Source organism: Colletotrichum gloeosporioides, assembly GCF_011800055.1.
Source record: "Colletotrichum gloeosporioides strain Lc1 chromosome Unknown consensus_109, whole genome shotgun sequence".
Classification (NCBI taxonomy): domain Eukaryota; kingdom Fungi; phylum Ascomycota; class Sordariomycetes; order Glomerellales; family Glomerellaceae; genus Colletotrichum; species Colletotrichum gloeosporioides.
Window position 1 is genome coordinate 97833 of NW_025544754.1, and position 23161 is coordinate 120993.

The window sequence follows — 23161 nt, forward strand, 5'->3', positions numbered from 1 at the left end:
GACCTATCAGTAAAGGGGACTCCGATGGCTAAACGCAGATTCAAATAGGCAACAACTGCGATTGGCGGTGGTGTCGGCGGTGACTTAACTGATTCAGGGCTGCCCGAGCCCGAAACACCCCAGTTGGCAATGAAAAAGAAGATAACACAGCAGTTCTATGAGACAGACCTCCCGTCAACGTCGTACCAGACATTTGTCTTGGATCTACCCAAGACCCAAACAAAAGCCAGAGGATGGGCGATTCTCTATGTCTCAACAGTCATCTATCTAACTCGAAATCTCCGGAACTAGAGTTAAAGCCAGAGTCTTGCTTGATCTCCCGCAGGAGCAAGGAGTACGCAGTTGAGGACTTTCTTTCATACCTACTACGTGTGCCCACTATGCGATCGGGAGAAACCCGAAGAATTATAGCTGCTTAACGTGTCAGCATATGAGCACAGTCTACGAGAGAGTGTCGTTTGGTATGACTGCAGTGCGATGTTTATTTTGGAATGAATACTCAAGACATAGCAATTGAACCATGTGATCTCGGTCTTTTTGACACGCGCGGATACCCTAGGCTTGTCTTGCATTTCTTTCAAAATAAAGTATCACCAAAAATTTAAGTGTTTGTATTGTTTTAGTCTCGCTTTTACGGTCTTCCTGCCCCCGACCAAAGATCTAAAGACACTCACGCCTTCCATCATCGGCTTTGGTCTGCTTACTTCCTACGGAAGTTGAAGAAGGTTGAAAACATGCGGTCCTTCTGTCCCGGGGTAAATTCGTTCGTGCTGGTCGACCAAGTCAGTTGCATTTCAAGGCAATATCAAGAGAGGAGCATTTTACCAAGCATCATCAGTGTAGCCCATGTAGTTGTGAATGGGGTCCAAACCGGGTTGATTTGGGCAAGAGTCGGAACCCTCGGGACAGCCAAAGATCTGGGTGAGCTGCGCTGGCGTGTCTGAAACAAAGTCGCCAGGCTCTGAGCAGCCACCGGCGAAGGTGTGGTTCAGACCAAACCAATGGCCACTCTCATGAACCGCAAGATGGCCAAGGTTCCACGACTCGAAAGCGCCCTGCTCAGCGGTGAAGCCTGGCATAGTCATTGCGCTCAACTGGCACGAATCCTTCCAAAAGGTCAACTCGTCGGTTTCGGCGAGAGGCGTAGGCCACTGGCAGTAGCCTGTAGCACCCGGCGAGTAACTGCTGAAGAAGTACAGGTTCAAAGCATCATATCCGCCCTTGCGAGTCGCCTTCAGATACGTATTGTACTCTTCCTCGTGATAAACCCAGCCCTTGTCAGGGCCCTCGTTAATGAGGAAAGCGGAACCGGTCAGGTTGTCGACCGTACGCTCAGTCGAGTTGAGCACAAGGTTGATGTCGTACCTAGCGAAGGCCTCGTGGAGAACCTTCCATTGTGCATCGACGATCTCGTCCGTGATCAGGTCCGCTTCTTCCTCGGTGCTGGCGAGATGGAAATTAACGTCGACAGTGAAGTTGCTCGGGAAGGTTTGACGGCGAACAGTCTTTTCCGTGTATTGGATGACCGGGTCTTGAATAGCGCCCTCGTCGGAGACGAGGCACCCTTGGCGAGCTACGGGCTGCGCCAAAGAGCTGACTGCGGCGGCACTGGTGAGGCCAAAAGAGGCCAGTGCGATAATAAGACCCTTCATGATCGCAGCAAGATTGTCAGCTTCGGAGTCGCTGATGACGATGAACAGTCTCGGTTGCTTGTTATCAATAACGCGGGCTCACCGGCTTTTTATCAACAACAAATTTCCCCATGTTTTCCTTGGCTTGATGCAATCTACGGATGCTGAAGGTCGGATCCACTTTGTTCGTATTGATGGCCGTTTCCCACTTATCCTGCTTGGCGATTGGCCCATTTCAGCGGTTCGCCAACTATTTTCAGTTGCTGTGCCCGGGATCCCTGTCTACGCGGTCGGTAGCGGGAGCTGGAAGGCCAAGCGCCCGGCATCAGAGCCGTTGATCACCTTCCATTGCGGAGTTAAGAGAACTACCTTCCCTAATAAGCATAAGCTAATTATCCCGGAAGCGACGTAGAAAGTCTCGGTTTCGCGACGATATGGTATTCCCTCAGTCCGGAAGTCAAAGCCATTGTCGCACGAGACTGACGCAACAATCTGCTCTTTACCAGAACTCGGTAGAACGACCGATGACTGAACCTCAGGTACCGTCTAGCAGGGATAATATCGAAATTGTCGCCGACTGAAATGAGCTAAGGACAAGCTTAATCGACGTCACCCCACAAAGGATTAGGTTCCGGAGTCTCGTCCGGCGCGGAGGTGTGGATCACTGCCGTAGCCGGTCGATCCCACACTCGGCGACGGTGGGCGGGGACGTAGCGAAGATCAATATGCTGGACTCGCCTCCATTTGAACACACACAGGTAGACTCATTCGGTCGATGTAGGTTTTAGGTCATTTTGCCTGGAGGGTAACAGCCATCCATTAAAGTTCCACAAAAGTCTTGGCAAGCTGCATAGGATCATTAATATGGCACCGGCTTGCAAGCGCTGCTGATAAAATAGCTAATCATATTGATGAACTAAGGCAGACAAGATACATACAGTACACAAGTTCACTTCCAGTCCAAACTGCAGGGTGTGTCCGACATCCAACGATCAATCTATTCCGTATTCCTTTTCTAGGCTTGAAGTGTTCTAAAAAGATAAACTGCCTCTTGCTTTCAAGACCAGAATTCAAAGTACATCCAACTCTTCCAACAACTATTCGTATAAGCCTCCTAAGTTCTAGGTTCTTTTGACTACCTGGCTGCATTTCCTTCAGTATCCAACACAGCAGCCCTACTTTCATCACCTCACAACGGGTAAATAAACTTTTGATTCTGGCGATCCGTCAGATCGAGATCTTCCTTGTACACATGGACAACCCTGTCCCCAGTGTCCAGGACATCGTTGTCGTCCGAACTTCCATCAGCATCCACGTAAGCCTGCCTGCGTCGATTCTCACGGACGAGATACCAGCGGATGACAAGGCACATGGCAGGTGATATGAACCAAAATGCAGTCATGAAAGCCCATGGTAGAGTGTATCTTGGTTTGTACTTGGGTTGCCAAAACCTGAAAAACATCGTTAGCGGCTTTTCTGCTGGAGAGCTTAGCGGCGACTTACTCGGGCGAAATCATATTTGCAGCCGATGCAGCAACCACACAGGTTGACATAACGGTAAGCTTCTTCGTATACCCGGTCGTGGCGGTACCAGCCCAAGAAAGACCGAGCAGATAGGACGGCTTGAATGTTGAAATCTGAGTGCCAACAACGAGCGCGATCTTGTTGGACCAAGGGGCTGCAAGCTGTGAGGGAGTCAGAAGACGGTAAGCAAAGTCATGATATCGAAGCCTCACCTCAATTATGCCCCCAACGAAGCATGGGATGTACGATATCGCGCAGGTATAGCCAGTGCCAAGTCGAGTCCCATAAAGCATAGCGGCAGATACAAGAACAAGGAATGAACCAATCAACGGCTTGGCAATATTGAAAAGCGCGCTCTCTGCTGGCGTAAAGCCAAAACCAACGATAATAAGAGGAAGCTGCTGCGAGGTGTTGTTCGGAAGTTCGTTGAAGAACATATGGAATCTGCATTGCCATCAGTGAGTTGAAAGACAATGGACAGGTGACAACCCACATGAAAAGCCAACTTTTGGGGTCTGTAAACGCTTCTCGAACTTGCGACCACTTCCATGTCGAATTCTTGATGCCCGATTGTGTGTCGCGGATCGCCTTGATTGTGTGTACCTTCTCTGCGGTCGAGAGCCATTTCGCCTCCACGGGTGAGTTTGGCAGGAAGAAAGCCAGCGGGACTGCCATGATAAAGGTCAGGATCACACATATAATGTGCAACCACTTCCACGACGACAGCCCGCCAATCAGTGTATGAGCATCATCGAGGAGGATCAACTTGTAAGCAACCATGGTGAGGAGTACGTTTGCGAAGCTGCCCGAAGCCCACCAAAGAAGCTGAACCCAAGGACTTTTCTTTGGAGAAAAGAATGCTTGATGAAGAATGGTGGTGCTCGGTACAATCTGAGACTCGGTCTGTTTTGGTCGGTTAGTCGGACTGTGCTCATACACAGATTCCAAAGCAAGGGAAACTCGCCATGCCCAACAGAAACCGCAAGGCTATCATCTGGCCTCCTGTCTTGACAAGTACATGCATTGCGAGCAATAGAGCCCAAAGCAATAGCGATCCAACGATGAACTGTTTCTGGCCAGTTCTCTGAGACAACCATGCCCCTGGCCAAAGAGCAATAAGGTAGCCAGTATAAAACACCACAAAAAGGTCATTGTACTGTTTCTTCGTCATGTCGACATCCTTAAAGATCCCCATAGTGCTAGCTTGCGACAGTGTCGACTTGTCCAGGTGGATCAGGAAGGCGATCCACCAGGTCTGACCAAGCAGAAACCAGAAGTTTTTGCGCACAAGCTTACCTTCCATCTCCGCAGTGAAAGAGCCGGCTTTCTCCTTATTGAGGTTGTAGAAGAGTGTGGTATCGTCGACTTCATCCTTACTGACGGCGTGCTCATGTCTGCCCTGTCCGTTGCCATTGTCGGATGGCTTCACGTCGAGAGGAGTGCCATCGTTGGAAGTGTGGACGATCTTCTCGTTGGGGCTGTCTTCCTCAATACCTCTGTCTCTAGTCATGACGGCGGTGGTATGAGCAGAAGTAACAAAGTGGGGTTGAGAAGCCGACGGAGGTTTGCTGCTGACTTCCTTGCCTCTCAAGCACTGCTAAGGACGAGTGAAGACGCCACAGAGCGGGTGAAGAATGCGCCTTATAACGCAACATGATTGCTGTTGACTTCTGTTGGAAGCTCGTCTCACCCCTGACCTGTTTGCCTCCGGGACCCTCATCCTTCAGATGCGTCTCCGCTTCGCGCTCCTTATGCCCTTCTCGTCAACTTAATATCCGCAAGGGTGCTTGCTGCGTCAAGACGTCGAACCAGAGCCAACAGATGCATCTCGGATAAAGCGGCACACACTTTGCCAGGGGCAGTGTCTTATTTCGACGTCTCTCTCTGTGGCCAAGAACGAACGCCAAGAAATCCATCGCAGCCGTCCTTGGCAGTTCAGGACATCAAGGTTGCTCGTGTGTCATTCAGGACGCGCGGATCGCACTAAATTTCCTACTCAGGCAACAAATCACAACGAGCTGAAGACGAAGTTGGGAAGCTCTTCCGTCCATTTAACGGAGAATCAGACGTTCTTGGCCAGCGGCCCGAAGCGGCGCGGCATACTTGGCTTTTGACGAGCTTAGATAAGATACATCCCAACAGCAAACGACTCATGGTTCCTGAGAGAATTACGTCTGTCGGTACAGCCCCACATGCAGGATAACCGCACGATGAGAGGTTACAGGTCACTGAGGGGAGGGATCTCGGGAATTGACATCATGCAACTGTGTTTACTCGCTATCAGGCACAAAGATCAAGGCTCACAGCAACGTAGAAATTATCGGACTGTATCTTCTAAGTACATTCATTGGTTCGAACTTCCAATGTTTCGGGGGCCCTTGGGCCCCTCCTCAAGCCCGTTCCCTCTGCGCGCTGTCTCTCTCCATCGCCAGTAAGGGCGCATAAACGAGCTGCTCTGCTCACCATTCAGCAGAATATCGGCAGCGTGCTAAAATAGCAAATCAGCAGTGATTGAATGACATGGATATTTGAAGTACTCACTTCACCTAGAACGGGGAGAAACTTAGCTCCATGTCCACTTCCGCCAGTGCAGACGAACACGGAGTTATCGGCGTAATTCGGCACGTAGTCAATCTAGCACACGGCCTAAATCAACAAGACCGAGCAATTTATCCTACTTCACAATTACTTACCACAAAAGAGTTGTCAAGTGAGTCAGTGTACCAACACATCTTTGTTGAATAAAAATCTCGTTCCTTGAAGTCCGGGAGGAAAATGGATACGAACGGCTTGATAGCCTCTCTGGCTCTGTCCGGTACAACACGAGAATCAGCGGGCGACATGGGCACAGACCATTTCCCGTCCTGCGTGAAGCCAGCATCAGGGGGGGCAGGCTGGAAGTTCGTGAACTGGGGAGTTGTCAATTCCAAGACCTTCACAAGTATTGCAAGCATTTACATACCTTAACGCCCCTGTAGCCGATCTTGATGAGGCCGTCAGATGTCCGAGGAAATACATAGATACTTCCGATGTCTTTGCCATCGACAGTCCGGGCAGCGCTCTTCCAAGTGATCACAGGAAAACGCTCAGGAGAGTACTTATTCCAGAGCCGCTCGTCATCCTTGTCGATCTTGAAGGTGACGACGCTTCCGGCTGAGGACTCCAGGTGGTACGACAGCTCGGGCAATAGTTGCGTGGAAAAAGATCCGGCTGCCAGAAACATTGGTCACTGCAACTGTTGAATTGTGGAGAGCGAACTTACCAGCAATGACCACAACATCGGCCTTGTGAACAGCTCCATCCTTGGTCTTCAGGCCAGTAGCCCTTTTCGTAGATGACTCCGGGAAGTTCTCTTCTATGAGACTCCCAAAACCACCTTTCTGGGGCCCAAAGTGGAATACGACGCCCTGGCGTTCAGCTATCTTGTAGAAGTAAGCGCAAGCTTCACTGCACTTAGTGAAACCAGCCGTAGAGTCGAGAACTGCCTCAAAGCTCTGATTCGAAGATGAATCCGGGATAGCAAAGTCAAGGAGCTTTGAGTCCCAACCGCGCTCAGTGGCTCGCTGGCGGTCAGTGGGATCACTTTTGACAAATTGTGTATCACGCAGCCCGTCACGTTCAAAATTACGCAGAGTCTCACGCTCCAGTGCACCAAGATCGGCGTCGGGTTGGACGCGAAGCATGCCGCAGCCGCTGAATAAGTCAGACCGCTCTTCTTCATTCTTTTCTTCGCGGCGTAATTCGTTAATTTTCTCCCAGGCGCTGCGACTCTCAAGCGCTAGGCGTTGATAGTGGATGCTCTTTCCGTAGGATGCTCGAAACTGCAATTTAGATAATTGTTAATTGCTACACGTCACACATTAGAGCGAGTGTGCAGGGAACCAACGATCTTGTTATGGTCCACGGAAGCTGCCTGGGTACTGTGGGCGAAATCGGGCGAGTATCCCGACTCGTCGTATTGATGTCTGTCAAAGACATGAACCCGATTTCCGGCTGTGTTTTATCAGCTCTCACAAGTCATAGGTCTTCTTTCGGGAGAAGGCGCCAAGACTCACGCTTCTTGCTGAGGGCAACCGCCAGCGATAGCCCGAATATGCCCGCTAAACAGAGCGTTAGTAAGTCTGCGAAGCTATATGGTCACTGCATTCTGCCTACCACCGACAATAGCGATTGACTTTTGTTCCGACATGATATCTCAATGCGCAAATAACTTCACAGAGATCGGGTAATCGTTGCGTATCATGTTGGTTTGGCAAGACGCGGGGAAGAGCACCTTATCATTAGTCAGTTAACCCCGAGCTCCGAAGTCGCAGACCGACACAGCACTTTGGGAAACTGTTTATCTCCCAAGGTGTTTGACGATCTGCGGGGACCCAACGTCCCATTTTCGCTCAGATAATGGTTACATTTGACCTGCCCAATGAGGTAACGCTGTTCAGAAGGATCCCAGAAGGATCTCAGGACCACTGATATTGACAGGCGTTACGGCAAAAAAAGAGCGAAAGGCCAGATGTGATAGCGTGCGGGTCAATAACGGCATCGCAATCAAGACAGGTTTGATGTTATGGAATCAATTAACAAAAATTTGCCGAAGACCAGACTTTATATTCGCATGCTTATTATCCTGCTCACAGCTGCGACTTTCGCACAAGCCCTACATCTAACCAATGAATCCACTGGCCCATCCACTCTTGGTTCAATTTCTTCGCCTCATGGGCCATTCCCAACTCAAGTAGCAACTGAAAAGAGCCTCTGACGGAAGAATAAAGCGACTAACCAATCTAAGCATGAGTCGGAGCCGTATGCCCGCCGATAAAATTCGTGCTGTGTTCCGTACGGTGGTATGAGGGAATACACAGCTTATGCTGTTCCACGTCGGGGCGGCACCACGAAGTAACTGTATGCTCATCCTCAAGCCAACAGAGGCGAGCATAGTCGCCAGTATAGAGCTCTCGGGCCTTTTCTCCATGCAAGCTCACGATAACATCAAGAACCAGCCCTACGTCCTCTTCTTCTGTGAAGCTAACAAAACGATCACTCCAATCTCCGCCACGATAGTGTGTGATGGGACTGGGTCCTGATTCGTTCAATCCATACACGGGATAGTACAGAGCTCCGACAGCCTAATCGATTCATGGTGAAAGGGACAGCCATGCTGGTGTAGTCGTAGTCTTTATACTCAAATGTCCTGTTAGCCGTGTTGGGATATCATGACAGACGTGTTCGACTGTTGCCGGCTTCGTCATGAACCGGTTCCAACGTCCGGATTTTGCGGTTCAAGATCAGTCTGTCTGAGACATGGAGAATGAAAGCGTCCGACATGCGGTTGAAGCCTTTGTCGACACACTTCCACTCAGTCTCACCGAGAGTATCGTCAGACCCGTCAAGAGCTAAGTTGGAGTTGTGCGCCATCTCATCCCAGATGACATCGTAGTCAGTGGAAGTCCAGATTGCATCTGTGACATTCTCATCTGCATTTAGACGGTTGCGCAGCAGCGACTGCTGGCTTCAATCATCTTAGCCTAGGTCCATCACTTGCTTGTGAACCCCCCAAATATCGGCTTGTATTTCCTTGATGAGAGTCTCGTTCTTCAATACTTTCTTTATCTCTTTCTTAGTGTTGTTGCATTCCGCCGATGCCATGACCGGTGGAGCACCGAGGCTTGGATCTTTCGCAATCTCAGCGCGGGTAGGCACCCTGCCATCCGGATATCTGCCCGTCCCAAAGGCGAGTAGTTCGTTAGGATGGTGCTGGATCCATGGAATAAAGTCGATTCAGTACTTCTCGACGTTTTCGTTCATTCTGTTGCGGGAGTCGGCGAGTTGAAAAGTCATGCGGTGATCAGAGTACGCGTGCGTGGAATTGTCGCTCTTGTATACGACATGGTATGGTAATCTCATCGGGCCCATCTCGGTGAACTCTTCCGTATCACGGATAAGTACTGTGCGAAAGCGTCCTCCAACACGATCGCTGGCTTCAATGATTTCCCAATTATGGACGCCGGCACTGTCCAGCATCTAGGCAGTAGCGAGGCCTGAGATTCCACCTCCAACAATAGCAATTGAGGCATTGGAACTCTTGCGGGCGGTGAATTTCCAGGGAGTTCTGCAACTTGCTGAAACCAATGGAATCGAAGTCTTGCAAAAATGGGCGTCCCTCCCAAGTAACTCTCCTTTGGGGTGTTCTGAGGTGTTACTCTTCCAAGAGCAGATGGGCTGAGTGAGACTGAGAAGAGGGAAGAGCCTAGCAAAGACGACATGGATGTCATTCTGTCGTGAGACAAGCGCTACCTCCGCGGCAAGGGCTGTAAAGTAGTGCTGGTGCTGCAGGCGTGGTCGACGTTCTCATCAAGCAAGGCATCGCAGACGTGGCTGCCCGTTGTCTAAATGGTCGGCAAGCGATACCTTGACGCTTCCAACATCGCCTCGCCACTCTCGTCATCAATTTAGCTTCCAGCGGTCAACTACCGAGACTTCCTTGATCTCATGATTTTTTGTCTTAGACCTTGAGAGCTGCACTTCGTCCCGCCGGGAAGCTTCCGAGTTGTCTCCACCCAATATTTGCATTCGATTTGTAGTAATGCGATCAACTTGGCAAAACCTGCGCAATACAGCGCAAGGTATTGTTCGTTGCTACCTCTCAGATATTGGTCTCTCGCATGGGCCCAGTGAGATCCCTGAAATATATGGAAACATTTCGCAGGGTGAAGAATTCCAGGTTCGAATGGAACCCCATTGCAGTAGCGACTGCGGTCCATCTTAGCCTGCCGAAACTTAATTGCACTCGAGGCGAAAATGCTTGTATCATTCAAGGCATTGCTAACAATTGACGAAATACCTACTCTCGTAAATTTCAGGTGCTGTTGCTCAATGGCCATCCGGGTTCCATTGATGCAGCGGTGATCATAAGCCATCAAGGTTGAATTACGGGGGCGTCTGCAGATTTCAACCTCGCCAGTACCACACGTAGCATCGCAGTGAAGCACTCGGGTTATTCGTCATATGAGGAATGCACTCGCGTCCGAAATCGCTCACTTAATCTCTTTCGTTCAAGGGCATTGCCAACCCTCTTGGGTCCACCCATGAAGGGAGAATAATTGTCTCCAGGCTGCCGCCTATTCTACATCTTCATCACATGCAATTAGCATATTTCAACTTACATTAAGTCTTCTTTTGTCCTAGTGGGAACATTGCCTTCGGAAACTTTGAGACAGCCTGAAGGTCTGGGGTTGCATTCGACGATGATATCATGATAGTCGATGCGCAGACGGGATTCTACCTAGTTTCCGAAATTGGTGATCAGTACTTTCTCGGCAAACAACGATGTCTCCGAAGACGGCCTTTTGCCATCAATCTCTTTTGAATACGTTTTCTAGAATGTCCAGGTTCTTGGATGCTTCTGTGGGTCTGTCAGTAGACGCGCACTGTCATCCCTTCTTAGTTTGGTTTGTCCAGACTCCAGCCAGCATGCGGAAGACCCAGGCCGGATCCCTCATAGCATCTCAAGCTCGAGTCATGCACTTATCTTCTTCGTCGAGCCTCATTTAAGAAACGTCACAGCAAGTGAAAGTCACGTCTGCTCCAGCTCATCTGGTGGATCACTACACTCAGCATCCAGGTTGCAAAGCGATATCTAAGCAGCCTTCGCCGAGTCAGTTTTCCAACATGATATGGCGCGGACTCTGTGCTACCAGCAAGTGCTGTTGTTCACTGATTCATACAGTCGCTCTCCTTAGCATGTGCCTGGCCTCACAATTTTGCGTCACTAAGTTTGGACTGTCCTTTTCATTCATGAGCTATCGAACCCCGATGCAGGTCTTGTTTTGTACGTATGGACAAGGCATCCTGTCAGGTGAACGTATTGTACAGCGGTAGTATCGAGGTCTCCGTCAGACCACAGGTGAACGGCAAGTACAAGATTGAATGTGTGAGCTCCCTCTTAGCCAGAGACCATATCAATGCACTCCCACTTCGTTACTCTAAGTTTGATTCCGCATTTATGCGACCTCTTTCTCCTTTATCTGTCATTAGGAAACACTATTATTTCTACTGGGGATTGAACCAGGGTGTGCCAACAGTTGTCGCCACGTCTGCTCCCAGAAGATGATGAATTTGAATTCCAGGATGGTAGTTGTTCCACCACAGGCAGCTGACGCCGTCCTCGTTTGTACAAATCGCGTCTGGCGCTCCGTATTCTTGTGGGTTCGCAATCGCAGTCTCATATGACTTCGAAGGTTTGACCAGCCAGGCTTGAACATCCGGATGGGCTATTTTAAACCTTTGAAAGTTCTTTTCCAATATCTCATTGTAGAGCTTGACAGCAGCTGCAACCCTTGCATTGCTTTCTGGGCCTTTTTCGATCATCAAAGGAGTGAGTTGCTGGGCTATTGCGGATCATTAGCGGGATTTCGTGATTGACAGCAATGCCATAGTCAGCGATAGTCTTTTGTCATTGCCGTCATTAGCAACTCAATGAAATTAACTTACGAGCACATGTGAGAAACACAAAATTTCGGGCACCGGCATCGTAGAGGCGCTGAGTCTGTTCGAAGTAACGGGCAGAAACCTTCGGGTACAGAGAGGATGTGTCGTTTCTGTCAAAAGACTGGCCAACGTCGTTGTTGGCGATCCAGATCCCAATCAGAACGTCGTCCCAGGACCATGGGCTTTCCTGGTGGACGTATGCATCGTAAAAGGTGTCGACCTGGTCTACGTAGGTCGCAATACCTTCCGTGTATGTTGGAATAAGTGTGTTGTCTGTCGTAGCACCTCCTACAGCCAGATTGTAGGCTAAGATCGTTGTGTGATTAAACTCAACGATATCAAACCCTAGCCAGTTGAGGCCGCCAGTCGTCGTTGATCCAGGAAAAGAGGGATTGCCAATAGGATTCTTGCTCGAGGGAGCGGTGCCATTGACAGAAAACCCGGTCTGTGTAGTAGAGCTCCCGCTAAAACTTTGTCAGCCAAATCTAGATGAAGGCGAGTCGATAAATCAAGTCTTAGAGTGTATGAGGGACAACTTACAAGGTTACGAAGTATTTAGTACCTGCCGGATCAGAGCGCGGGACCGGAGAAGAGGCTGCTTTTGTCACAAGAAGCGACACAGCGAAACGGGAAAGATTGTGACCGAGCATAATGGCAGGACAAATTGCTTGGGCTCTCCGCTGGCCGATCAAATTTATAAACTCCGGAGCATGAATTGGTGAATGCCGGAGCCTACCTGGGGAGTTAACAAGCTTATATATGCACCGTACTAGAACTATTTTCTTCTTGCCATGTCCACTTCCTCCCCATTCCGCACAAAAGCCGTCACTAGGCCTCAGTTCGGGTTGCCGTCGAGGAACTCCCTGGAACCTGGCCGTCTCTTGCACCTGTCAGGCGCGTTAAGATTGAACTACCCCACCACCGTCCACAAACCGAACACCAGGTGCATGCAGTGCCGAAATCCGGGGTGGCCCAATGACAACCACAGCCAAATCCCTGTTCAGAGAAACTCCGCTCCATTGATGATCTCGCCATCTGCATTGCGACATCAGAAGACGCGGACGGTAGGTCTCTTTTCTCAATAAGGCAGAGCGCGTATTAGCTCACTTTCGGTTTCCAATTTTGAGGCCCGAGGAGGTGCAGGTGATGCGCGAAATGGGCACTGGGCCCGAGAGATTGGGGTTGTTGGAGTTGCGGGGGTCAGATCTGCCTTCCGCACAGACTATGTGCGCTGTGGATGCTTCTTTCTAGCTAATGGCTCACTCGTACTTGATGAATACAGGACTGGTGATGACCTTCCCTCCACCATACTCTCTGCCTACAAAGTACACCGCCCGGTCACCACCACTACCAGACTCTGCCTTCACTGTGAAGCTGCCTTCAACTCTTTTGGGCAATGGAACATCCAACAGACCATCGATGGACACAAAGAGGTCAGCACCGCCTACTATGTCGTCGCGCACCCCTCCTTCCTGAGTCAAGTCCTTTGCCGTAGCAACCAAGTTGAACCGAGGTTGCGGGTTGTGGGGGTTTCCTTTGAGGGCGTCACCAACTTTGACGTATCCACCTAAATGGCCCGATACGCTGATAGTAGAGGGGATTCCCGATGTGTCATCAAGGAAAATGTCAACACCATCGAAATCTCCACTGGTTCGGGTTTCGAAGACGACCTGGTTTTGGGAAAGTTGCGTGATCTCATCGTCGGCATTGTCAAGCACGCCCCCGAAATGTCGAACATGCGAGATTACCGCCCCGGGAAGGAGGATTGATCCGTGCCAGACAGCCTCACGATATCTGTCGTAAACGCGAGCCCCTCCCCAAGTCACGCGAATCTTTCTAGGAGTTGATGCCGTGGCGTGAGTCTCTGCTTCTTTCTGGAGATCCCGGTGGAGAATCCGACCACTCGCATCCCAAGCCTCGATGGAAGAGTACCCTCCCGCACCAAAGAAGCTGTACCTGAGAACGAGTTCATCATTCTCCTTCACAAATATATCATCGCCTTGAAGATGTCCGTTGTCGGTGCGTACGATCCCAACTAAGCGTTCGCCTGTTGTCGCAAATGTACGCCTTGCCCGTAAGGCCTTCGCAACCTTACCACGCTCCAGCTTGTCGGCCAAGACGCCGGTAAATCCACCCTTCGTGCCAAAGACGGCAGTTCCGGGTACCCCGCCTCCACATCGGCCCCGGTGCTCATCCGAATTGGCGGAAACGCCGAGTTTCCAGCCCCGTTTCACGGCGTCGCGAAGAAGCCACTCGAATAACCCCCAAGCGCTGCCAATTTCGAGAAGACGTTCCAAATGGGGATGGTGCCAGGCTAGGTTGCATCGACGACCGCCAACGTGGGGGATCAAAAGGTGGCTTTCAGGTGAATGGGCGTAAGTCGCGTAGACTTCATCCAGTGGCCAGGCGCCGGGTATCAGCTCTGCCGGTCCGTCCTCGTTCCACTCGAAGCTACGAGCTACATTCCCTTTCTTGTCAAAAGGGAACTCGGGTTGACTCGTCTTCGGGTCATCGAGGAAAATGACATTGTGATCACCTGAATCAAATCAGCTTTCCTTCGTAAGAGCACAACAACATTCGAATCAGGTTTACTCACCCCCAGCGGCTGAGTTGCCACACCATTCTGTCCCAGGGAATACGACAAATTCGCCAGGCGAATTAACTCCCTTAATGATCTCAAGCGTGTGCTCCCACTTCTCTTTGGTAATGTTGAAATCATTAGCAGTGTATCCGACGACGTCAAGGCCGGCAATTTCCTTGGCGTAAGAGAAGTTGTATGTGGTCGAGTTGGTGCCGACAGTGTCATCGGAGTGAACGTGAAGATCAGAGTACAACGGCCGAGGGATGGGTAGAGAGGCATCGACAGATATATAGTCAGTAGCTGTGGCAATGACAGATCCCTCACCATCAATTACTGCCACGACGAGATCGTAGTCCCCATCTTTGACGAACTCGTATGTGTCATTCACCACCGTCCATCCCTGGGCTGCGAAAGGCAAGGTTTTAGTCTGGACAACCTCTGCCTGGGAGCCAACTTTGATCAATTTGACTTCAGCTTTCAGGTTCCCTAGGTCTGCTGTCGCATTGCCCCAGATGTCCTCGGTATGGACGTGAAGGGGGACGTGAACGCCGGGCCTAACAACTCGGGGAGTTGTGGCCTTAACTCTAGCAACTGGTCCCGGTTTGATTGGAAAAGCAATGTCAGGCTTGATAGGAGCGAACCTTGAAGTTCCGACTGGATCAATATACCACCTCATCAAGAACTTGTCTTCAACGAATGTTTGAACCCGGGTACCCCGCGATCCCCATCGTCTGTCGCCAATTCGAACAGTAATCTTATCTCCGGGGTTCATGTAACCGTCGACAATGTCAACGATGATGGCCTTTTGAAATGGTCGCTCGTGGCCCTTTTGGTCGAAACGAACAGCCAGTGACTGTACCGTCGCCGCTGTTTGTCCTTCGTGGAGAGGGCCTGGCGTGTATTCTACCGATACGTAGTTGTCTTCTTTTGGGTCGGAAGTCTGAAACAGCGCCCAGTCCGAGTAGAACTTGAAGGTCCCTTTGATCCAAGCTCCATCAGCAAGGCCACTGGCACCAACCGTGTATTCCACAATGAGTTCAGTCCATTGCCCAGCAATGAGAGTCTTTGTGTTACACTCAAGACTACCCAAAAATGGCAAGCCTTTCGTGTGACGGTAAAGTCCCTTCGGGGCGAAGTAATTGCCCGCGAGATTTGTGAGCTCCTCGTCGGACAAGGTCTTCATCGCGGCGATGGGTTTTGATGGATGCAAAATGTACGTACGGAAGGTGTGATTGCACGAATGACATTTAGATCAATTCCATCTAGCTAGGCCAGTGCCCTTTGTATCACTAAGTTTATTGGGGATGCTTGCATGTCGGAGTTTCTCCGACGCAGATGTGCCCCGAGTGGATTGTTGGATGATCGAATTCGCCGGGAAGATGACGTGCTCGGGCGGATTTCCCACTCCAAACCGTCAACGGCAGTAATATGCCCGACGTTGGAATTGTTCCTGTACCTTTTCGTCGACTTTTGATTGACCAATTTTGTAAAGCTTATTCCGCAGCAAAGTGAGCAAACATAATACAAGTCCACTCAGTGGCAGTCCTAGTCTAAGGTACTTTAAGTCGCTGCGTCAATTTGGAACTATCCCGATCGATCATCAGGCGTACTTTTGCGCTTCTCCAACATGCATCTCGGAGATTATTGCCTTTCCACGTGGCGAGTTAACCGCTATTGAAACATGACCAACGCCTAGGTGCCAAAGCCTGTTGCGTACCTAGGTACCGACGATACTCCACACCAAGCACGCAATATCGCTCCTTCCCAGTTGTCTCTTGTCAAAGCTTGCTGGTCTGATAAGACTTATGTTCGGACCCAGTGATTCGGATCTTCTCCGCAGATCCAGTATGGTGTGCTCGGTTTCGTCTGGGTCAAGAGAAAGCCCTGCAGAAGGATGACGCTGAATTTCGAACTGGAGTACTGGAAACAACCAGCCATATTTGTTGCTACTTGATGTTTCTCGGTTCAAGCAAATTGAGTACCAACTTGATGAGGTCTTTCCGAACGAAAACATCAACCCCTCGTTGACATCATGGGCACCGCAGACATCTTCTCGTTAGATCCTTCCCCTTCTGCGAATCTCGCGGATGGCGACACGAAGCAGGTTTCATCGCCGGTCGATTGGACGGAGGACGAAGAGACGAAAGCGAAATGGAAGTGAGTGTTGAAGTCGCACACCTATATCTAGAACTCTTGGGTCTAACATGTGAACCAATACAGGTTAGATTTGACCATTATGCCACTCCTGACACTCGGCTTCTTCTGCTTGCGTGCGTACGAACGATAGCCTTCAAAGTCCACATCCATCTTGACGTAAAACATGACTGCAGAACTCGATCGAGGCAATATCGCGAACGCAATAACAGATACCTTCATGGAAGACGTAGGCATCACGCAATTCCAATTCAATGTTGGCCAGCAACTGCTGTCCCTTGGGATTGTTCTCTTCGAGATTCCGTCAAACATGATTTTGTACAAGGTTGGACCGGGGAAGTGGTTGACCCTTCAGTTATTTTTCTTCGGTTTGGTCAGTACGTTCCAAGCCTTCCAGCACAACTATGCCGGCTACCTTGCAACCCGGTTTCTCCTTGGAGTTTCTGAAAGTGGTTACATCCCTGGCGGTCTCTGGACCTTGTCAACATGGTACACACGCAAAGAGACTGCCAAACGGGTTATGATATTTTTCTTTGGCAACCAACTGGGCCAGGCCTGTGCAAAGCTAATTGCGTATGGAATTCTACATATGAAGGGAGTAGCCGGGTATCCTGGCTGGTTCTGGCTTTTCATCGTGATGGGAGCCTTCACTATTGCCAGCGGCATAGTACTAGGATTTTGTCTCCCAGACGCGTTCCATAACCCGCATAGCTGGTTTCTGCCACAAGTCAACATCTTTACGGAACGAGAGCTGCACATATTGCAGACGCGCGTGCGCATCGATGATCCCAACAAAATGAACAAGAAGCAACATATTGGGATGGCTGCTTTCAAAAAGGCTGTAAGTCTTCCTTCATCGCCCACTGTAATTCTCTGATAGCATAGGTTACTGACTGTTGCAGTTCTCCAACTGGCGCATATGGATGCATGTTTTCATCACTCTCGGCAATAACGGCCCTTTTAGAGGTTTCGACACCTATGGTCCGACCATCATCAGAAGCTTCGGCTTTCCCTCACTTACGAGTAATGCTTTGGCTGCTGTGGGATTGTTCCTTCAAGTACCAGTCTCTTTTGGATTCAGCTACGTTTCCGACCGGTTGTAAGTGATGTCTTATCTCGTTCTAGCCGGTTGGAGAGCTGGATGCTGATTTCTGATTTCAGTAACAAGCGAGGCGAGACTACGATACTGGCAATTGCAATGCATATGTTCGGCTACATTCTCAACCGCATTTTCACGGAGATCAACAAGCGAGGTGTGCGGTATTTTGGAGTCGTCTGGACGCAGACGTTTGCCTCATTCCCGCACCCTCTCAATATCACGTGGATGTCGCTGACTTGCAATGACCCGGAAGAGAGATCATTGGCTATGGCGATGTGAGTTGTCCAGCTTCGTTACTGAAGACAATTCGGGATTCTGATTTTTACTTTCAAGGATTATCATGAGCGCGAACGTTGCGGCAATTTATGGAGCGCAACTTTTCCAGGCTGATGATAAGCCTCTTTACCGCAGAGCTTTCGACTCAAACATAGGAATTCTCGCTTTCGCGCTTGTTTTGGCGTGTATCAGATATGGTCATGAGTTTTACCAAAAGCGAAGGGCTTGATGAGGGGTACGAGCGTACGAGCATACCAGAATAGCCGGCTTGCAGTGGTTTTTTCGGTTTTACGCAAAACCTGCTGTACATGATGCATCTTCCTTCGGTATCCGATGTTCAATACGTGCATTTCCTGCGTTTAGTTTCGACTCAGAATGCCGCTGGACCATCTCCATCGAAGAAGACCTCATCAAGGACACTCAAAATGACTTTCATGCCCTCCCACTGCTCCATCACACCACCACGAATCTGCTCTGGCGGCAATACAAACCCGAACTCGCCAGTGTCCCGCAACTCGATCAAATATGACCACTGAGCTTTGCCAACGGCGTGAGCATAGTCGAAGCTTGCTCCAGTCGTAGGATACAGAGTCGCGCAACTTGGGCCATACGTGAAGGTAACGCCCTCAACCTCTCTAATGGCATCTGAGGCTAGCTGAGCAAGCTTGATGTGTTGGCCAAGAGTATCAATGTAGTAGGTGCAGTTGTAGCCGACGGGGGTCAGAAAGTACTGGCTGTAACTGTGCCAGTCGATGTAGAGTTTCAGCCCGCTTGTGTCTCGCAAAGTATCCACAAGCTTGTGCAGTCCTTCCATCTCCGGGGTGTCGCCTGCCTGGATGCCTTTGTATGTTTGAGAACAAGGGTCTGTAGAAGCCCCAAGAGGATTAGCATCCCACTTGTACGGCCAATTACGGTTGATATCGCGACCATAACACGTCGAGTTGGTTGAGGTTGGGGATGGTTGGCGATTCTTCCGCCACAATCGTTCTGTTGTTTGAGTGTACACAAATCCATCCTGCCGAGGTGTCAGATTACAGACTGCTTCATTTGAGCTCGAGATTTCTCACCGGGTTGACAAACGGGAACACCCAAAAGTCATAATTATCCACAAAAGCCGTCGTGGTGTTGTCAACGCCATATCCCTGGATTAGTTGCAACGTGAGATACTCCACAACCTGTAGCCCATGACCTTAGCATTTCCACGATGGCCCTTTGTGGCGTTAGCTTACCGGCGCTACTATCCATTCTCTGGCATGGACAGTACCGTGCCAAAGCACGGCCGGTTTCCCCGGTCCGTCCGAGCCCCAAAAGTGAATGCCAAAGATGTCTCTGCCTTCGAACGAAGTTCCCGACGAAACTATCTCCGAGTTGTTTGGAAAGGCCTCGTGAAGGGCCTCAAAGTATGCCTTATGGTCGTCATAAGGGTGGTAGCTGTCATACCACTCGAGATCGTCGATTTGTCTCTTCCAGGTGCTTCTCGTAGCTGACTCGGAGGCAATTGACACTCCCAAGTTCTCGTGCATTGTATGGTATTCAAGAGCTAAAGTTTGAAACCTTCCGATCTGGTTTGGCGCAATAGCGATATCGATGTGCTCGTTCACTACCGTGTTCCACTCATCATACTCGATGGATGACAACTTTTTCAGAACGGCAGCTGAATTGGCGCCTGTCGTGACGCGAAGTACTTGGTAGCCATTGTAGGAGACTGGACTGCTCGCCGACACCAAACCACCGATTAAGGCGAACAAGGCAAGAGGATGCATAACCATTGAGCTGTAACGAGAAGACTGCAGAGATGGAGGAACCGAGGCCTCTGTGCTTCGGACGTATGGCCCGGGTTTATCTACGTCCATGTCCGTTCATGCTAGCGACATTCTCTGCATTTCGGCGTCATCGGAACCCAAGAAAGCTTCACAAATACGTGCTCCGATGTGTCCCCTCATGTCCCCTCAATATTTGGAGAACGTTGCACTCAACTCTCTTGGATTACGTTTCCGCCTTCCGAATCAATTTTAGAAAGCACTTGGCAAGCTTGGCATGCCTTATCATTGAGTTTGTGCCAGTAAAAGTCTTCCTCCGTTTCCAAATGCCGACATTGCGATTAGGCGGTGCAACTGACATTATACGTTCCGCCCACAATCCTGGCATGCCTTGATATCTGGGCGTAATAAGCGTCGTTACATCTCGGATCGTTCATTGAGTAGACGACGTCATTTGACACAAGGAAAAGCCAGTACACCTCAAGAACTGCTCTCTCGTCGTATTTGGCGGTCTCTAGGCGAAGGCCAGCATATTCTAAACACAAAACAACAAGTGACTTCGGAATATCTTGAGTGAATAATTGACACACTGCAACACGAAACATCAAAGCGATGGCTTCTTCATCTTTCGATGCATCTTTTTAACATCATGACAGGCTATGGTGTCTGGGCACCCTTTGGTTTTTGAGATATGAGTGTCTGCTGTCACATCTTCTGAAACAGTTCTTTGATGGTGATGCTCAGATCAAAGAAGCCATGTATCATGTTTTGAGTACCGACGCATCGAAAGTGCCACTTGCAAAGGACATATCTGTCCCCCAACCTGTAACACCAAAATCTGCGGGAATCTTGAGTGGCTTTCAACGCCATTGGCTTCCATCATCCTTCAGTTCAAGGGATTGTTGACTCAAGCCTAATGAACAAACTGCTGTGTCTGGGCTAGTCTGGATTTAACTGGAAGAAGTGCCACGCAGAATATTCGAGACGCAACCAGGCAGGCCCCTTTCGACTTTGAGCCATATATATGCCCTGAGTCCCATGATTGAAGCTTCTCGATTATCTTTGAAACTTGCACTTGGGCCCACGATTCTCGTAAATCCCCAGTCAGCAACCCGGACTAGTCAACCAAAACTATCAATCCGTTCCTTGTTGCGCTTGCAAATATGTCTTCAGATTCGGGGACGATGTATTCAGCAGCTTCCGACGGCGAGAGCAGTCATCATGGGAGCCACGATATATCACATACGGAGCTAGCTGATATTGTGGCTCAGATGGATCATCTCACCCTGGACCCAAAACAACAAGGCCATGACGAGGTATTGTCGAGCCCTCTTCTCACCGTGCCCGTCATCAATACTTCCCCTCCTTCGCAATACGGCCTCTTCGGTATAAGCCTCTCGGAGGGTTCGCTCGCCACTGGGGTCACCAGAGTAGATTCCAGAATCTTTCACAACGTAGCTTGTCCCTCAAGTATCTTCATTTGCGGCAGTCAAGGTTCCGGAAAGAGCAAGACGCTCGCATGTCTTCTGGAGAACTGCTTACTCTCTAGCTACTTGGGCAAGTTGACTCTCCCCCTCAGTGGAACAATCTTTCACTACGACAGCTTCGTTTCGGACTCGGGTGGTCTCCCGTGCGAGGCGGCTTTCCTTGCCTCCAACAAAAACGTTTCGGTCAGGGTGCTGTGTGTCCCTACTAACGTTCGCACCATCGAGGTAATGATACCATCTTCAAATCCAGTATGACAACCTTGTTTTCTAATCAACATCCTGGCAGAGAATTTACAGTGGTATTTCTGACCTCCAGATTGAGCCTTTGAGGCTCAGCGACCGCGACCTCAACACCAAGCACACGAATGACTTGATGGCAGTTGGGGAGGGCACCATGCCACTGTACATGCACGTCATCAACCGGATCTTGCGAGAGATGCGCATTGAGCAGCAGAACCTTGGCGTCCCTTTCAAGTACAAAACCTTCAAAAAGCGTTTGAGCGAGGCGGACTTGACCCCAGCCCAGAGAAGTCCATTGAGTCAGCGCCTTGATACCCTTGAAAGCTTCATGTTGGGGGACACGGGTAAGGTTACCAAGACGAGGATCGATTGGACGCCTAAGGTAATCATAATTCTTCATTAGTGACGGCACTATTTCCTTTTCCATATGGCTAATGATTTGTCGCAGTCGGGTCAACTGACCGTCGTCGATTTGTCTTGCCCGTGTGTCACGCCAGAGCTGGCCTGCTCTCTGTTCAACATTTGCCTGTCTCTCTTCCTGGAGCAGCAGTCTCCCGTTGGAAAGGTGGTTGCTCTTGATGAGGCACACAAGTACATGAAAGAATCCGACGAGAGTCAGACGCTCACGAACTCCTTGTTGGAAACCATCCGCCTGCAGCGACATCTTGGCGTCCGGGTCTTCATCTCAACTCAAGAGCCCACGGTCTCTACTAAGCTTCTCGACCTGTGTTCCATGACGATTGTACATCGATTCACCTCACCCGACTGGCTTCGAACCTTGCGCCAGCACTTGGCTGGTATCTCTTCCATGTCGATGACGATGGCTGATGGAGAAGAGTCAAGCCATGCAGTTGCGCCCATCGCACTGGGTACAAAAGATCCAGCGCTGGGGCTCTTTTGTATGATCGTATCATTGCACACTGGACAGGCACTTGTGTTTGCTCCGAGCACGGTTCTCGGCTTGCACAATGAGCGGGATGCAGTTGTCCTGCAGCGACTGGCTCATCGGGCTCTCCGTATCAAAGTTCGGTCCCGCCTGACCAAAGACGGGGGAAAGACTGTCATGGCCTGAGTTTCTGATGGGTTTTACGATTTATTTGTTTACTGTAGCAAAGAACACTGTTTTGAGATCACGTCTTGAGCGTACGCGGCTTGGGGGTAAAGCGAGAAGGAGTTCACCATCTAGACTTGTCCTTTATGAGACAGGGTACAGTATTTGCAATCTAAGCAGGCATATGACAATATTCTGATACTTGAGCAAGCATCGACCGAAAACCTATGAACGCTATTGTTTTCGTTCGTCATGAACATTGGCGTCATCAACACGCATGCTCTGAAATGGCGTACCCGGGGAAGGCAGGGCTCCCACTAACTGAGCCGGCTTGCAGACTGGTAGCTACACCATAGAACACCATCTTCATTGCGGATACCCAGGTCTGACATAAATGGTCAGTAACCGTCGCTGTGGTACAGCATGGCAGATAAGTGCGTGGTAACTGACTGAGGTTGATAGTAGTTCTCTTCAAGTTGCAGTCACACTGCATGATCAGTTTGTCTCTCTCCGTGTCTATAATTTGGCAGCCACTGCACTGGTAATCGAATCCACCGCTGTGATTATTAGCACTCCATTGTAGTATGGTGGTCCGTAGGGAATAAGTTGGACTTACTTTTGCCTCCACGCCAGATCGCCGTTCAGGTTTCCCAGGCATTTGTCGAGTTCCATTCTGTTGGCGACTTTGTCCCCTGATTTGGGGTGGCAATTCGCATAGAGGTCGACGTAAAAGCTGCCATCTCTTCTTCCCCGGTTGGCTTTTAGTTCAATATTTTCGCAAGTTCGCTTGAACCAGTGGCCGGTAGGGTCGCCGGGAACTGCAGCAACGGCGACTATCAATGTAGCGATGATGGAAGTCAACTTCATTTTTGTG

At 50.0% G+C, this 23161-nt stretch overlaps 9 protein-coding genes across 9 annotated transcripts; 2 read left to right on the forward strand and 7 right to left on the reverse strand.

Moving 5' to 3' along the window:
* Nucleotides 1–700: 700 nt before the first annotated feature.
* GCG54_00014634 (Extracellular metalloprotease) lies at nucleotides 701–1652 on the reverse strand (the record flags this gene model as incomplete). The annotated part of the gene is made up of 2 exons (XM_045414457.1): nucleotides 701–770; nucleotides 826–1652. 2 exons carry the CDS (start codon nucleotides 1650–1652, stop codon nucleotides 701–703), a joined length of 897 nt encoding a protein of 298 aa, XP_045256898.1.
* A 1168-nt stretch (nucleotides 1653–2820) lies between these two features.
* Nucleotides 2821–4665, reverse strand: GCG54_00014635 (putative transporter PB10D8.01; the record flags this gene model as incomplete). Its single annotated transcript, XM_045414458.1, has 5 exons — nucleotides 2821–3082; nucleotides 3135–3316; nucleotides 3368–3599; nucleotides 3649–4058; nucleotides 4174–4665. The coding sequence occupies 5 exons, from the start codon at nucleotides 4663–4665 to the stop codon at nucleotides 2821–2823; spliced, it is 1578 nt and encodes a 525-aa protein (XP_045256899.1).
* An 834-nt stretch (nucleotides 4666–5499) lies between these two features.
* GCG54_00014636 (L-pipecolate oxidase) lies at nucleotides 5500–7344 on the reverse strand (the record flags this gene model as incomplete). The annotated part of the gene is made up of 8 exons (XM_045414459.1): nucleotides 5500–5643; nucleotides 5697–5789; nucleotides 5849–6064; nucleotides 6118–6365; nucleotides 6418–6976; nucleotides 7015–7148; nucleotides 7211–7255; nucleotides 7311–7344. 8 exons carry the CDS (start codon nucleotides 7342–7344, stop codon nucleotides 5500–5502), a joined length of 1473 nt encoding a protein of 490 aa, XP_045256900.1.
* A 592-nt stretch (nucleotides 7345–7936) lies between these two features.
* Nucleotides 7937–9173, reverse strand: GCG54_00014637 (uncharacterized protein; the record flags this gene model as incomplete). Its single annotated transcript, XM_045414460.1, has 5 exons — nucleotides 7937–8278; nucleotides 8304–8343; nucleotides 8371–8657; nucleotides 8691–8906; nucleotides 8946–9173. 5 exons carry the CDS (start codon nucleotides 9171–9173, stop codon nucleotides 7937–7939), a joined length of 1113 nt encoding a protein of 370 aa, XP_045256901.1.
* A 2028-nt stretch (nucleotides 9174–11201) lies between these two features.
* On the reverse strand, nucleotides 11202–15403 carry GCG54_00014638 (Acetylesterase; the record flags this gene model as incomplete). Its single annotated transcript, XM_045414461.1, has 5 exons — nucleotides 11202–11539; nucleotides 11643–12103; nucleotides 12747–12845; nucleotides 12903–14175; nucleotides 14236–15403. The coding sequence occupies 5 exons, from the start codon at nucleotides 15401–15403 to the stop codon at nucleotides 11202–11204; spliced, it is 3339 nt and encodes a 1112-aa protein (XP_045256902.1).
* An 849-nt stretch (nucleotides 15404–16252) lies between these two features.
* GCG54_00014639 (MFS transporter prlL) lies at nucleotides 16253–17978 on the forward strand (the record flags this gene model as incomplete). The annotated part of the gene is made up of 6 exons (XM_045414462.1): nucleotides 16253–16377; nucleotides 16441–16490; nucleotides 16551–17215; nucleotides 17277–17473; nucleotides 17536–17748; nucleotides 17807–17978. 6 exons carry the CDS (start codon nucleotides 16253–16255, stop codon nucleotides 17976–17978), a joined length of 1422 nt encoding a protein of 473 aa, XP_045256903.1.
* Nucleotides 17979–18119: 141 nt separating this feature from the next.
* Nucleotides 18120–19602, reverse strand: GCG54_00014640 (Metallocarboxypeptidase A-like protein; the record flags this gene model as incomplete). Its single annotated transcript, XM_045414463.1, has 3 exons — nucleotides 18120–18764; nucleotides 18817–18924; nucleotides 18979–19602. 3 exons carry the CDS (start codon nucleotides 19600–19602, stop codon nucleotides 18120–18122), a joined length of 1377 nt encoding a protein of 458 aa, XP_045256904.1.
* Nucleotides 19603–20672: 1070 nt separating this feature from the next.
* On the forward strand, nucleotides 20673–22308 carry GCG54_00014641 (uncharacterized protein; the record flags this gene model as incomplete). The annotated part of the gene is made up of 3 exons (XM_045414464.1): nucleotides 20673–21221; nucleotides 21283–21618; nucleotides 21685–22308. 3 exons carry the CDS (start codon nucleotides 20673–20675, stop codon nucleotides 22306–22308), a joined length of 1509 nt encoding a protein of 502 aa, XP_045256905.1.
* A 296-nt stretch (nucleotides 22309–22604) lies between these two features.
* On the reverse strand, nucleotides 22605–23154 carry GCG54_00014642 (uncharacterized protein; the record flags this gene model as incomplete). Its single annotated transcript, XM_045414465.1, has 3 exons — nucleotides 22605–22672; nucleotides 22738–22844; nucleotides 22904–23154. The coding sequence occupies 3 exons, from the start codon at nucleotides 23152–23154 to the stop codon at nucleotides 22605–22607; spliced, it is 426 nt and encodes a 141-aa protein (XP_045256906.1).
* Nucleotides 23155–23161: the final 7 nt, after the last annotated feature.